The sequence below is a fragment of the Coregonus lavaretus genome (genome assembly GCF_964263955.1).
Source record: "Coregonus lavaretus genome assembly, chromosome: 27".
Classification (NCBI taxonomy): Eukaryota; Metazoa; Chordata; class Actinopteri; order Salmoniformes; family Salmonidae; genus Coregonus; species Coregonus lavaretus.
Window position 1 is genome coordinate 91,808 of NC_140014.1, and position 13,225 is coordinate 105,032.

Consider the following 13,225-nt stretch of genomic DNA (forward strand, 5'->3'; position numbering starts at 1 on the left):
GGAGAGTGGGTTGAGGGAGAAACCCAGACAAATCTATAACTGCGATGAGTCTGGGTTTCGTAGCGACCAGAGCAGGCACAAAGTGCTTGCTCCCCGGCCCGCAAAACACGTGTACCAGCAGGCTCCTGGGACCAAGGAGCACATCACAGTGCTGGCCTGCGTCAACGCAGCTGGGGAGGACGTCCCCCCCCAATCCCCCCCCCTCCCCCTTTATCATCTACCCCAAGTGTTTCCCCGGTGGCCACTACACACTTGGATGCCCCCCCCCAAGCCTTGGCTAGCGGTGGCTACATTGACGGGGACCATGTTCAGGAAATGGTTTCTGCACTTCATTAAGCATGCAGTGAAGGAGCGCCCTCTCCTTCTCCTCTTCGATGGGCACAATAGCCACATGGACCCGGAGGTGCTCGCGGCGGCACTAAGGGAAGGGGTTCTACTTCTTTGTCTTCCACCACACTGCACCCGTGTCCTGCAGCCGCTGGACGTGGCATACTTTGGCCCTTTAAAGGCTGAGTTCTCCAAGGTAGCTGCAGACCTTAGCCATTTTGACCACTCCTACATGGTAAACAAATCAGAATTTGCCAGAGTATTCCGCTACTCGTACCAGCGATGCAAGGACATGCGCTATGTGGTGGAAGGGTTTAATAAGTGTGGCCTCTTCCCTTTTTGACCCTTCAGCCATTGAAGGGTCCCGTTTAATGTTGTCTCTGTCCCTACTGTGTCCCACCACCGTCTCTCCTGGAACCAGCAGCACTGTGCCATCCGTCAGCGCCTCCTCCCCAGCGACCACAGGAGGACCCTCAGCCCCATCTCCAGTCCCAGTCCCAGGCCTAGCTCTAGAAGAGCACCCCCTAATAGAGGGTGGGCTGATAGCGAAGGACCTGGCGCACATCCTTACTGTCCTGAAGTATCGGATGGACCGATACAGAAGAGTCGCTGTGGTCGCCACGTGCCTCACCGGGGAGGAATACACGCGCCGGTGGCAGGAGAGGGGTGAGAAGGAGAGGGCCGAGACAGAGGAGAAAGAGCGTCGGGCAGCCCTCAGAACACAGAGGGCACAGGACAGGCCTGCCGTGGATGAGACCATTGGCGCCATCGCCTCTGCGGGACCCCCTGCCGGAACCACTCCTGACAGCTGTATCACCACTGCCAGTGCCTCCCGGTGTGCAACACCTGTAGGAGCCGCCGGAGTCCCCAGCTGCAGAAGGCCACGTGCCTACTCTCCCGGCCACACCGTCGTCGGCCCCTCAACCCCACCGTTACAAACACCGGCTCCTCCAAGCCATCGTCGGCGGTTTTGTCCACCGCCACCGCGATGCACACCACCCACCCTGTCTGTCACCACCAACACGGCCTCCTCTGGACCAACTGCCTCCTCAGACTCCCCTGGTCACACCACCGTAGCGGCCTCATCTGGTGTCCCTGGCCCCCTGCAATTTGAATACCGCCACCTCCACAGGTAAACGCGTGTTAAATTACATAAAAATGACTGTTTGTTATCTGTTTTATACAACAGCAATGTAAACAACAGAATATCTCTTTACATATCTACAGTGCATAGCACCAGCCCTCAAGTCATCTCCACCTCCTCCAAAACCTCTGCGGCTTCCTCCAGAGGTGTTGGTGTAAAAAAGTGGAAAAGGGTTTTCATGAAACATGCTCTGTCTAACAGTACTTTTTCTCAAACTGCAGCACAGAAAAGGAAGAGAAAAGCTCCACCGGTCACGTCGGTCACGCCACCCATGGCACCGCTCTCAGGTACTTCATCTGTTTTTCTCTCTCTCTCTCAGTTGTATCAATTACTATTGTTGCTGAATAACTTCTACATTTTGTAAAACCATATTAATCCATCTATTATTTGGTATAAAAGAAGACCACCTGCTGTGCTCGCTGCGGGGAGTGTGATCCGCCTGCAAGCTCCTCTCAGGAGTGTAGATCCGAGGTGCCATGGTTGTGCTGTGACTTCTGCCAGCACTGGTTCCACTGCAGGTGTGTGCAGTGGGATCAAGAGGTAAATAATAATAATAATAATATGCCATTTAGCAGACGCTTTTATCCAAAGCGACTTACAGTCATGCGTGCATACATTTTTTTTGTGTATGGGTGGTCCCGGGGATCGAACCCACTACCTTGGCGTTACAAGCGCCGTGCTCTACCAGCTGAGCTACAGAGGACCACAGTGAGGTAGCAGTGGAGCTGGAATATTATTGTGATTTTTGTGACAATATAAGGATGGAGGTCGAGATTTAATTGTTTGTGTTCATAAGAAATTATTTATTTGTACAAAAAAATAAGTCTAAAATGCTATATATATATATGGAACCACTCTTGTGTAGTTCTTCCTTTACTTTCCAAGTGCATCTCTGCAACAAACTCCAAGTGTTTTCATTGTTTATGTCAATGCACATCACTGAAAATAAAGGTTTATTTGATGTAAATTATTAATACTCATATTTTAGATTTAAACTGTTATCTACTTTCTCAAAACATAAGATGAATCTATAAGACAAATGATGAGACATTGTAGCTGATGGACCATTTTTTAATCGTCCTCAAGAGGGCGCACCGGGCCACGCAATGAAAACTGGACAGGAAATTCATTATTTTTTACCGGAAGCCTAGCCAACTAGTCAAACACTTCCGGTACGCGGGCCGTGTGTCTCTTGAACAAAATTGAACGGATATATCTTGTAATGGAACTGAATAGTAAGGTGGCCAACAACTGGGGCCCGAATGGCGATAATACGTGAGGTTTTTTTTCTCAAAACCGCTCATCAAAAAGCTGAAAATAGTATTTTCACTGAAATTTCAAACTTGCTAATTGCTAACATTTTGACATCACCAAAAATCACCTAACATTGATGGCTTGATCACAAGATAACATTGTTGAAGGTAATGCATTATTTAAACGCTGTTGAATATGCCGAGAATACGGCGTCCCACGCTACGTTTCCGCGTCCCCTTATTTGTGTCATACTACCTTTAGCTAGTAGGTAGCTAGCTAGGTTACTTTCTAAGCTAAGCTAACGTTAGCTAATTTAGGTTTGTCTGTATTAGCGCGAACTAGCTAGTAGCGTATCAACCGTGTTGAGACAGATAGCCTGCTCTGTTTAGAAGCCTCTCAGGTGAGTCGGCAGGCAAAAAAAGAAAATGCCAAATGATGTCTTCACTATGACAAACCTCTTTGTTATGAGCCTTGCTTGATGATATTTCAGTATTTGTCTTTCAGATCAATGAACAATTCCACAGGCTCACCGCAAAGCATCTTGAGGCAAGGTTTATGCAGGACACCCCTAAGCCCCTAAGTCCTTATTCCATTCCAAGGGAGGAGTACTTTCAGACAGATTGCGGGTCATGCTGGATGGTAAAGTATCCTCAGGAAAAATGCACTGTTTTGTATTTAGCTGGCTGATGTTCGGTGCTGCAATTTAAGCCACGGGCCCCACTGTGCTATTGTACACCTTTTGCTAATATAGGATACTTGGGTCTGTGATTTCATAGATTTCACATGCACAGATTGAATCCAATGAGATCAGTGATTTTATTCTATATCAGGGTCATGATGTGAGTTCAGTGAGGAATTATTGTTCAGCTTTACTGGAGGTGGCCTCATTAAAGACTACCGTGTGGGGGCAATAAAGCATTTTCATCCATGGATATTCGATCACGTGTGTGAGTGTGTGAGAGAGGGAGAGAATGTTCACTGCAATCTGATAACAAATAAGGGCATGTCGTAATCCAGGTGGAATAAAATGTGTTCCCCACATTGACAGAATGTCTGTATTTGTGTGTTATTTATTCTACAGGAAGCTGAGGGGGGTCATTTCCTGCAAGACCTTGCGCAACATGTAAAGCAAATCTATGCGATCAACGAGGAAGGTGTCGTGGCGAGTGATGGTCCAGAGGAGGTAGGCGTCATCCTTAAGTGATCACCGGTCTGAGTTTTGCAAAGGCTTCTGCCATTCTTCTTGGCATGACATACAGTGAGGGGAAAACAGTATTTGATCCCCTGCTGATTCTGTACGTTTGCCCACTGACAAAGAAATGATCAGTCTATAATTTGAATGGTAGGTTTATTTGAACAGTGAAAGATAGAATAACAGCAAAAACTTCCAGAAAAAAACGCATGTCCAAAATGTTATAAATTGATTAGCATTTTAATGAGGGAAATAAGTATTTGACCCCCTCTCAATCAGAAAGATGTCTGGCTCCCAGGTGTCTTTTATACAGGTAACGAGCTGAGATTAGGAGCACACTCATAAAGGGAATGCTCCTAATCTCAGCGTGTTACCTGTATAAAAGACACCGGTCCACAGAAGCAATCAATCAATCATATTCCATACTCTCCGCCGTGGCCAAGACCAAAGACCTCTCCAAGGATGTCAGGGACAAGATACTTATTTCCCTCATTAAAATGCAAATGAATTTATAACATTTTTGACATGCGTTTTTCTGGATTGTTTTGTTGTTATTCTGTCTCTCACTGTTCAAATAAACCTACCATTACAATTATAGACTGATCATGTCTTTGTCAGTGGGCAAACGTACAAAGTCAGCAGGGGATCAAATACTTTTTCCCCTCACTGTATGCTCTGAATCTCAGCCACCACCAAAAGCCGGAGTACACGTTCAAGGCATTCAAGAAAGTGTTTGTGGAGCTGGACTGCTCAAAGCTCACAGTCAAGATGACAGGCCTCAAGAACAAATGACTGTCTTAAGCAAAATGCCAGGCCAGAGGACAATTGTCATAGACTGAATGTCAGGGTTACTTTGTAACACCTTCGTAGTTAAACGCTGAGGTGCCTTTTGGAACTCTTCTATCCCTTCATTTTTTCTGGTAGCAGGTCAGGAACGGTGTCCTCTACCACAGGCCCGCTTGTTGTTGGTGAAGCCGCCTGGGGCACAGAATCTGTGCTGGGACCAACCTCTGCCTACCGGGGGATGGTCACCGAGAGGCGGGGCTCGAGCACATTGCGGTCTGGGACCCCGTCCCCGATGGGCCCGTGGCGGTCATCTAGGCTAAAGAGGTTAGAGGGTAAGGAAGACACGTTTATTCTGCAAGGTGTGTTTTAAAGGGTCACTGCCACTGTATTTTCAATTGTGTTTTTGTATACAAGAGATACCAAATAGGTGTTTTTAATGAAGGATGTCATTGTAAAATGTAATGTCCATTTTTGAATCCGTTGTACGTACCATTTTGAGGTTTCATCAAGGTACACACCTTTTACCACTGGTATTTTGACAATTCTACCATCAATCAATCAATCAATGAAGTGGATCTATAAAGCCCTTTTTACATCAACAGATGTCACAAAGTGCTATGCAGAAACCCAGCCTAAAACCCCAAACGGCAAGCGATGCAGATGTAGAAACGCGGTGGCTAGGAAAAACTGCCTAGAAAGGCACAAACCTAGAGAACAACCAGGCTCTGAGGGGTGCCCAGTGCCCTTCTGCCTGTGCCGGGTGGAGATTACAACAGTACGTGGCCATTAAGGGCACATTTCTCTCCAAGATGTTCAAACGTTCATAGAAGACCAGCAGGGTCAAATAATAAGCACAGTGGTTGTAGAGGTTGCAACAGGTCAGTCGGTACATCAGGAGTAAATGTCACTTGGCTTTTCATAGGCGGCCATTTAGAGGTTGAAATAGCAGCAGGTGCGGTACAGATTTCTATTGGGAACTGTTGAAAAAAGGCGCACCTACAACATTAATGGGTTAAAGGAAAAATGACCAAAGTAATATACAGTGGGGAAAAAAAGTATTTAGTCAGCCACCAATTGTGCAAGTTCTCCCACTTAAAAAGATGAGAGGCCTGTAATTTTCATCATAGATACACGTCAACTATGACAGACAAAATGAGATTTTTTTTCTCCAGAAAATCACATTGTATGATTTTTAATAAATTTATTTGCAAATTATGGTGGAAAATAAGTATTTGGTCAATAACAAAAGTTTCTCAATACTTTGTTATATACCCTTTGTTGGCAATGACACAGGTCAAACATTTTCTGTAAGTCTTCACAAGGTTTTCACACACTGTTGCTGGTATTTTGGCCCATTCCTCCATGCAGATCTCCTCCAGAGCAGTGATATTTTGGGGCTGTCGCTGGGCAACACGGACTTTCAACTCCCTCCAAAGATTTTCTATGGGGTTGAGATCTGGAGACTGGCTAGGCCACTCCAGGACCTTGAAATGATTCTTACGAAGCCACTCCTTCGTTGCCCGGGCGGTGTGTTTGGGATCATTGTCATGCTGAATGACCCAGCCACGTTTCATCTTCAATGCCCTTGCTGATGGAAGGAGGTTTTCACTCAAAATCTCACGATACATGGCCCCATTCATTATTTCCTTTACACGGATCAGTCGTCCTGGTCCCTTTGCAGAAAAACAGCCCCAAAGCATGATGTTTCCACCCCCGTGCTTCACAGTAGGTATGGTGTTCTTTGGATGCAACTCAGCATTCTTTGTCCTCCAAACACGACAAGTTGAGTTTTTACCAAAAAGTTATATTTTGGTTTCATCTGACCATATGACATTCTCCCAATCCTCTTCTGGATCATCCAAATGCACTCTAGCAAACTTCAGACGGGCCTGGACATGTACTGGCTTAAGCGGGGGACACGTCTGGCACTGCAGGATTTGAGTCCCCGGCGGCGTAGTGTGTTACTGATGGTAGGCTTTGTTACTTTGGTCCCAGCTCTCTGCAGGTCATTCACTAGGTCCCCCCGTGTGGTTCTGGGATTTTTGCTCACCGTTCTTGTGATCAGTTTGCCCCCACGGGGTGAGATCTTGCGTGGAGCCCCAGATCGAGGGAGATTATCAGTGGTCTTGTATGTCTTCCATTTCATAATAATTGCTCCCACAGTTGATTTCTTCAAACCAAGCTGCTTACCTATTGCAGATTCAGTCTTCCCAGCCTGGTGCAGGTCTACAATTTTGTTTCTGGTTCCTTTGACAGCTCTTTGGTCTTGGCCATAGTGGAGTTTGGAGTGTGACTGTTTTGAGGTTGTGGACAGGTGTCTTTTATACTGATAACAAGTTCAAACAGGTGCCATTAATACAGGTAACGAGTGGAGGACAGGGGAGCCTCTTAAAGAAGAAGTTACAGGTCTGTGAGAGCCAGAAATCTTGCTTGTTTGTAGGTGACCAAATACTTATTTTCCACCATAATTTGCAAATAAATTCATAAAAAATCCTACAATGTGATTTTCTGGAAGCAAATTTCTCAATTTGTCTGTCATAGTTGACGTGTATGATGAAAATTACAGATTTTTTTTCATCCACAGAGGGTTCTCCCCAACAAACTGGCAAAGTACACAGACTTACTAGAGAACCACAGAAAGCGTAAGTCCTCCTCTTCCAGTGATACTCTTGTGAAAAATGCAAAAATCACAGCCTTCGCTGCCCCAGGACGGGTAACACAAGCAACGCTTGACAAGCTGGTGCTAAGTTTTGTATGTGAGGCCAACCAACCATTTTCTGTGGTTGAGACGCCATCCTTCAAGACTTTGATAGAAACCTTGCAACCTCAAACAGTAATGACAAGGACAACGTTATGCACAAGAATACAAGAAGCTGCAAAACACAAGAAGAGCATAATCATCAAAAAGCTGAGTGCTGTGAACTATGTTGCTACCACAACAGACTGCTGGTCTGCCAGACAACGTAGCTACTTAGGTGTCACCTGTCACTGGATAGACAACACCTCACTGGAGAGGCACTCCGCTGCATTGGCTTGTAGACCTGTCAAAGGCTCGCACACGTTTGATGTCCGTGCTGCTGCATTAGAGGAAATACATTCTGAGTACTACATCAGGGAAAAAGTGACCATGGCGACAACAGACAGTGGCTCAAACTTCCTGAAGGCCTTTCGATTATATGGTGAGGAGAAAAAGGAGGAAGCCATCAATGTACAAGAGGAGAGTGACTCCACCCTTGATGATGCAACAGAAGATCAGAGTGAGTCAGAGGTGGAGTGTCAAGATGTGTCTGCTATTCTGGATGACAACACAGGCCTTGAGTACCAACTTCCAAGGCACCAAAAGTGTGCATGCCATCTCCTCAATCTTATATCCACAGTTGATGCCACTGCTGCAGGAGGAGCTGCAAACGAAACCTACAAGAGGCTGTCTCGGTCTGCTTTTGCAAAGTGTCATGCTCTTTGGAATAAAACCAGCAGGTCAACCATGGCTCATGAAACAGTGGAACGTGAATGCAAGCTGCTGTTTCTCCGACCCAATCAGACACGCTGGAGCTCCCTGTTCCTCGCTGTAGAAAGGATTGTGCGCATTCACCGAGAGCAAGGAGAACAAGCAATTCGCAATGTCTGCACAGCATTAAAGATAAAGATGTAAGTTGACAAAATGTATATTTTGTTTTAAAAGAATAATAAAAATAAATAAGCCTTGCTGATTAATGGGTGATTCCACTTGTCTCAAGTAACTAAGTTTTCTTTGCATGGTGGTGTGACAATTGTGGATGACTTGAATGAAATAATTTATTTTATTTTTTATTTATTTGTGCATTTAACATGTACAATGCATAATAAACACATTGTACCAGAAATAGCTATAAGTAATTGTTTTATCGTTACATCTTTTATAGGTTCAATCCAGCTGAAATTGGGTTTTTGGTCGAGTATGCTGCTGTGATGAAGCCTGTTGCCATGGTCCTTAATATCCTCCAAGGGGAATCATCTGTGCATATGGGCCTCCTGCTGCCAACACCTTACCAGTTGCGGGACAAGCTGAAGAGGTTGGAGTCAACTTGCAAAATGTGTACACCTCTTGTTCACGCCCTGCAGCAAGGGATCCAGAAACGTTTTGGAGACGTCATGAAAGAGCCTGAGCTGATTGCAGCAGCAATACTCCTACCAAGATTCAGAACATCCTGGACCACAGAGGAGAACATCTTAAATGCTGGTAAATATAATTGTTTATCAATTCAAATGTGAACCAGTAGACATTGACCTATATAACTCTGTATAATATTACTGTAATTTAGGATTATAGTGTGTCAGTGACAAACCACAGGGTGGCAATATAGTTAGAAGCTCAGGTAGCTTTTAATGTCAAACATCAGCAGCTTGACAGCCTATACAGTAGAAGGGTAAGAATAATGTGCAGACTTAATTCGTTTGAAAAACAATTTATCTTGCCCTAAAACCCACAGGCCTTGACTACATCAGAAATCACCTCAACACCGACTTGGATGATGTCACCAGCGCAAACAGCGGCCTCTCTGATGAAGACGACTTCTTTGCATCCATGGAGTTGGGAAAATCACAAGTAGGAGAGCTGGAGAGGTACCTTTCATGTCTGTCCCCTGCAGGTATGGATCTACTCCACACCTTTCCTCACATCAAGAAGCTTTCACTCAAAGTCAACACAGGTCTTCCTGCATCTGCAGCCTGTGAGAGACTTTTCAGTCATGCAGGACTCCTGTTCACTGCTAAACGATCACAGCTTCACAGCAAGAACCTTGAGAGCCAGCTACTGTTGAAGCTTAATAGTGACATCACTGAGCGATTCTTTGGTGAAATAGTTTGTTTCTGCATGTTTTGACACACACACACAAACTCCCAGTGGGGCCTTCAATATAAAAGGGTTTTCATGTTACTGTGCCAAAGAGTTCCTGGAGTGTTGACTGAAGTCAACCAGTCAAAGGGCCAGTGTCAGCCTAAAGGTTAGAATATTGCCAAATCTGTTGTCTGTCTGTGGGAGTCTAGATGGGGGAAGCTGCTCCTCTCTCAGCTGCTTTTGAGCAAAGCGTGTAATCCCCTTAACTGTGTAATGGTTGTGCTAGAGAGCACAGAGCTATTAATGTATAACTCCATTGTAAAGACACATCATACATGCTTTATGCTGCTTATCTTGGGGGGGTGGGGACAAGTGTGACTTTTTTTTTGCTGACTTTTCTTGTTAGATATTGGAGCTGGAAGTAAACATAATGCCCCATCTACAACTACATCACTCTCCTCTGATGCCTTTTAGAGAACATGCATTCAGCTTAATTTGTGTTCTGGGATACTAGGCCTGCAATATTGTTTTATTTGGCCATCTATCATGGACTGGTGCTTTTTCAGTTGATGTGTATTGCTGCTCTTTTCCTCTGCTCAGTGAGATGTGCAGTGTGGCCTAATCACAGATCAGAGTATTAATTTCTAGGCACACAGAAAAAGGGCTGTTGCTTGCCATGCAATACAAAGGTACTGAGTAGGCCTAATCAACACCTATTGATTATTTTATGTTGACCGCTTCCTTCTGGTGTGCAGTTTTCTGTTCAGCATACCTGGTATGAAATGTTTGTGTTTCCTTCTGTTGTTCTGTCACTGTGGAGACACACACATACACAGTTTATGAGAGTTTATGGGCTGCCTCATTCTAGTTCTGCCTGGTAAAAAAAAGTATAAAGGTTTGGAAATGTGTGTTACTTGTGCTTATTTTTTTATTATTATTATTTTATTTGATAAGTACTTGAATTTACCGGAATTATTTTAATTTAAGCTATTTTGTAATTCATTTTAATTTATTTTATTGTTGGATGAACTATAATTTGCCTAAAGATGATTATTTTGTATTTTTGTCTGTCTGATTGTTGCCTTGTGTTAAAAAATAAACTCAAGTAACTCAACAGTTACTCAGTACTTGAGTAGTTTTTTCACCAAGTACTTTTTTACTCTTACTCAAGTAATTATTTGGATGACTACTTTTACTTGAGTCATATTTGTTATATCTAGCCTTGCTGTAGAAGAACGGACATCTGCACAGTTTCACATTGTACATCACTCTGTCGTTTAATGACATGTGCCACACATTCTGACAACCCATTCATCCGTAAAGCAGCACACTGTCGTAAACCATAACAACGTACAGTATGACGTACAGCACGTCGTACCATACATAACATTTCCCCCCCTTTCCAAAACCAGGGACTGGTACCATATATAAAATGTCCATAGGGCAAGAACCTAGAGTGATACCTGTAAGAAATAAACATTAACCCTTAAACGGATGGACTCTCCAAACTAGCCAGTTCAGTCCATTAACCTGGAGGTTGACTAAGACACCTAACGGAGCCTAAGAATGAAAAGAGGTTAAGTAGTCCCCCAGATAAGCAGGGCGAGTTCGTGCCCGCATAGGCCTTTCTTCATCCGCCACCGCTTGTGGATCTGGCCCTTGGGGAGCCCACAGAGGCTGGGGCTCGGGTGGTAGTGGTGGAGGAGGTCCATCCGGTGGCGTCTCTGGCCTGCATGTCTGTTTTGTGTGCCTTTGTGTTCCTCGAGGGGCAGGGACTTTTCTGAGGCGGCTGGCGTGCCAGCGTGATCCATTGCTCATCATGAAATATGGCGGGCCCCAGTTGTCGACTGACCTGCAAGGGGTCCGACCAGAATGAGGGCATTTTGTTGTACTGCTGAGGCCGTCGGGCTCGGACCCAGTCTGACACTTGGATGATCGACAACTTAGAGCTAGTAGCAGGGGCCGAACGACACACTCACTTTCGCAAAGTGATTGTATTTTGAACAGTTCTTGCATATTTTCCCACGGGCTGGGCAGTTTGAAGCCCTTGAATTGTGAGAGCTAGCCCCACAGTTGCCACAGCTACTTCTGTTGGTTTGTCTGTGTGCCTGCTGCACGGGCATGCCGGTGTCTGTGTCCATGCAGCTATCGACGTGGGAGGGCGTGCGCAGCGCGTGATCGTTGTAGTGCGCCTGCTCGGGCTGAAGCTGCTGTGTGAGAATGGCTGGGGGCCGAGTGTATGCTGCAGAGCTGTCTGTTAGCATTGAAGAGCATTCCAACGCCGCTTCATCCTGGAGTGCTATTTTAATAGCTCCATCTAGTTGTAAATTATCCGATTCCAAAAGCAGTTTCTCCCATGTCTTTTCACATAACGTCCCCTCTATCAACTGATCCCTGATGATCTCGTCCTGAAGTGTCCCGTAGTTAACAGAGCTAGCCAAATCCCTCAGATTAGCCACGTAGCTTTGAATGGACTCACCCGGCCGTTGGTGTCTCTTCCGTAGCCGGTAGCGTCGCTCTTTCCCGGCGAAGTGGTTGGAAATGTAGACGTGCGCGTATATAATAATAATATGCCATTTAGCAGATGCTTTTATCCAAAGCGATTTACAGTCATGTGCGCATACATGTTTACGTATGGGTGGTCCCAGGGATGGAACCCACTACCCTGGCGTTACAAGCGCCATGCTCTACCAATTGAGCTACAGAGGACCATGTATAAATAGATCAATTATGACTTTTTGATGGAAATATTGAGGTGGGATTTTGGAGATCAGTTCATAATTTACGCGCGCTCTCTGCAAATAAGGCGGGCCAGCTCGATGTCCTAGGGCACGATATGCACCCTCTTTGCGTGGATGGCACACAGTTTGGTGTCCTCAAACAGACCGACCAGGTAAGCCTCGCTGGCCTCCTGCAGGGCCATCACGGCGGAGCTCTGGAAGCGCAGGTCGGTCTTGAAGAACAGGGCGATTTTTCTCCCCATGCGCTGGAAGGGCACATTGCGGATGAGCAGCTCAGTGGAGCTTTGGTAACGTCGGATCTCTCTGAGACACGGTGCCGGGCCTGTAACGGGGAGGGTCACCTGCGCGCAGCCTTGGCGGCGAGCTGCATCCTGTAGGCTTTGCCACGGGTGGATTTGCGAGCGGTTTGCTTGGTTCTGGCCATGGCGCTAGCTTCCTTCTTAGACAGTCGGAGTATAGCCTCGAAATGGCCATGTGAAATGTATAAAGCCGGCAGTGGCATCTGCTGATTGGACACCATCTCCCCACCACCCCGATTGGCCCGTTAAGGAGGCCTCCTCTGGCGGCTATCGGAAGGGATGCTTTGCTTCTCTTTTTTTTTGACCGCGCACCCAAAACAGTATACTGCGCGCCCAAAACAATACACTGCGCGCCCATAAAACACACTGTACGCCAAAAAACAATACACTTTGCGTGCGCCCGCCATAATAAACTGCGCGCACAAAACAATAGATCACTGCCGGCCTTTACACGCAATAATTGTCGCCAAAGTCAAGAGTGAAATCTTGTGTTATAATTTAATGCTAGCCTGCTATGGCAAACGAGACCAATAGTACACTGCGCGGATGCAACTGCACACTGCGCGCAGGCAAAAGCACATTGTGCGCGCAAAAGTACACAGCCGGCCCTTTATGCGCAATAATAGTCGCTGAAGTCAAGAGTGAAATCTTATGTTCCAATCTAAT

At 45.7% G+C, this 13,225-nt stretch overlaps 1 protein-coding gene across 4 annotated transcripts; it reads left to right on the forward strand.

Moving 5' to 3' along the window:
- The first annotated feature begins 536 nt into the window (after positions 1 to 536).
- LOC311102285 (uncharacterized protein) lies at positions 537 to 10,684 on the forward strand. 4 transcript variants are annotated; one of them, XM_084143579.1, is made up of 4 exons: positions 537 to 1,459; positions 1,693 to 1,758; positions 1,871 to 2,011; positions 3,216 to 3,320. In XM_084143579.1, the coding sequence occupies exons 1-4, from the start codon at positions 627 to 629 to the stop codon at positions 3,235 to 3,237; spliced, it is 1,062 nt and encodes a 353-aa protein (XP_083999705.1). In that variant the 5' UTR covers positions 537 to 626; the 3' UTR covers positions 3,238 to 3,320. The 4 variants fall into 4 exon arrangements, with proteins under 4 accessions (XP_083999705.1, XP_083999706.1, XP_083999707.1 ...); XM_084143580.1 differs by having other exon boundaries at positions 1,871 to 1,989; positions 3,230 to 3,320; XM_084143581.1 differs by lacking the exon at positions 1,871 to 2,011.
- Positions 10,685 to 13,225: the final 2,541 nt, after the last annotated feature.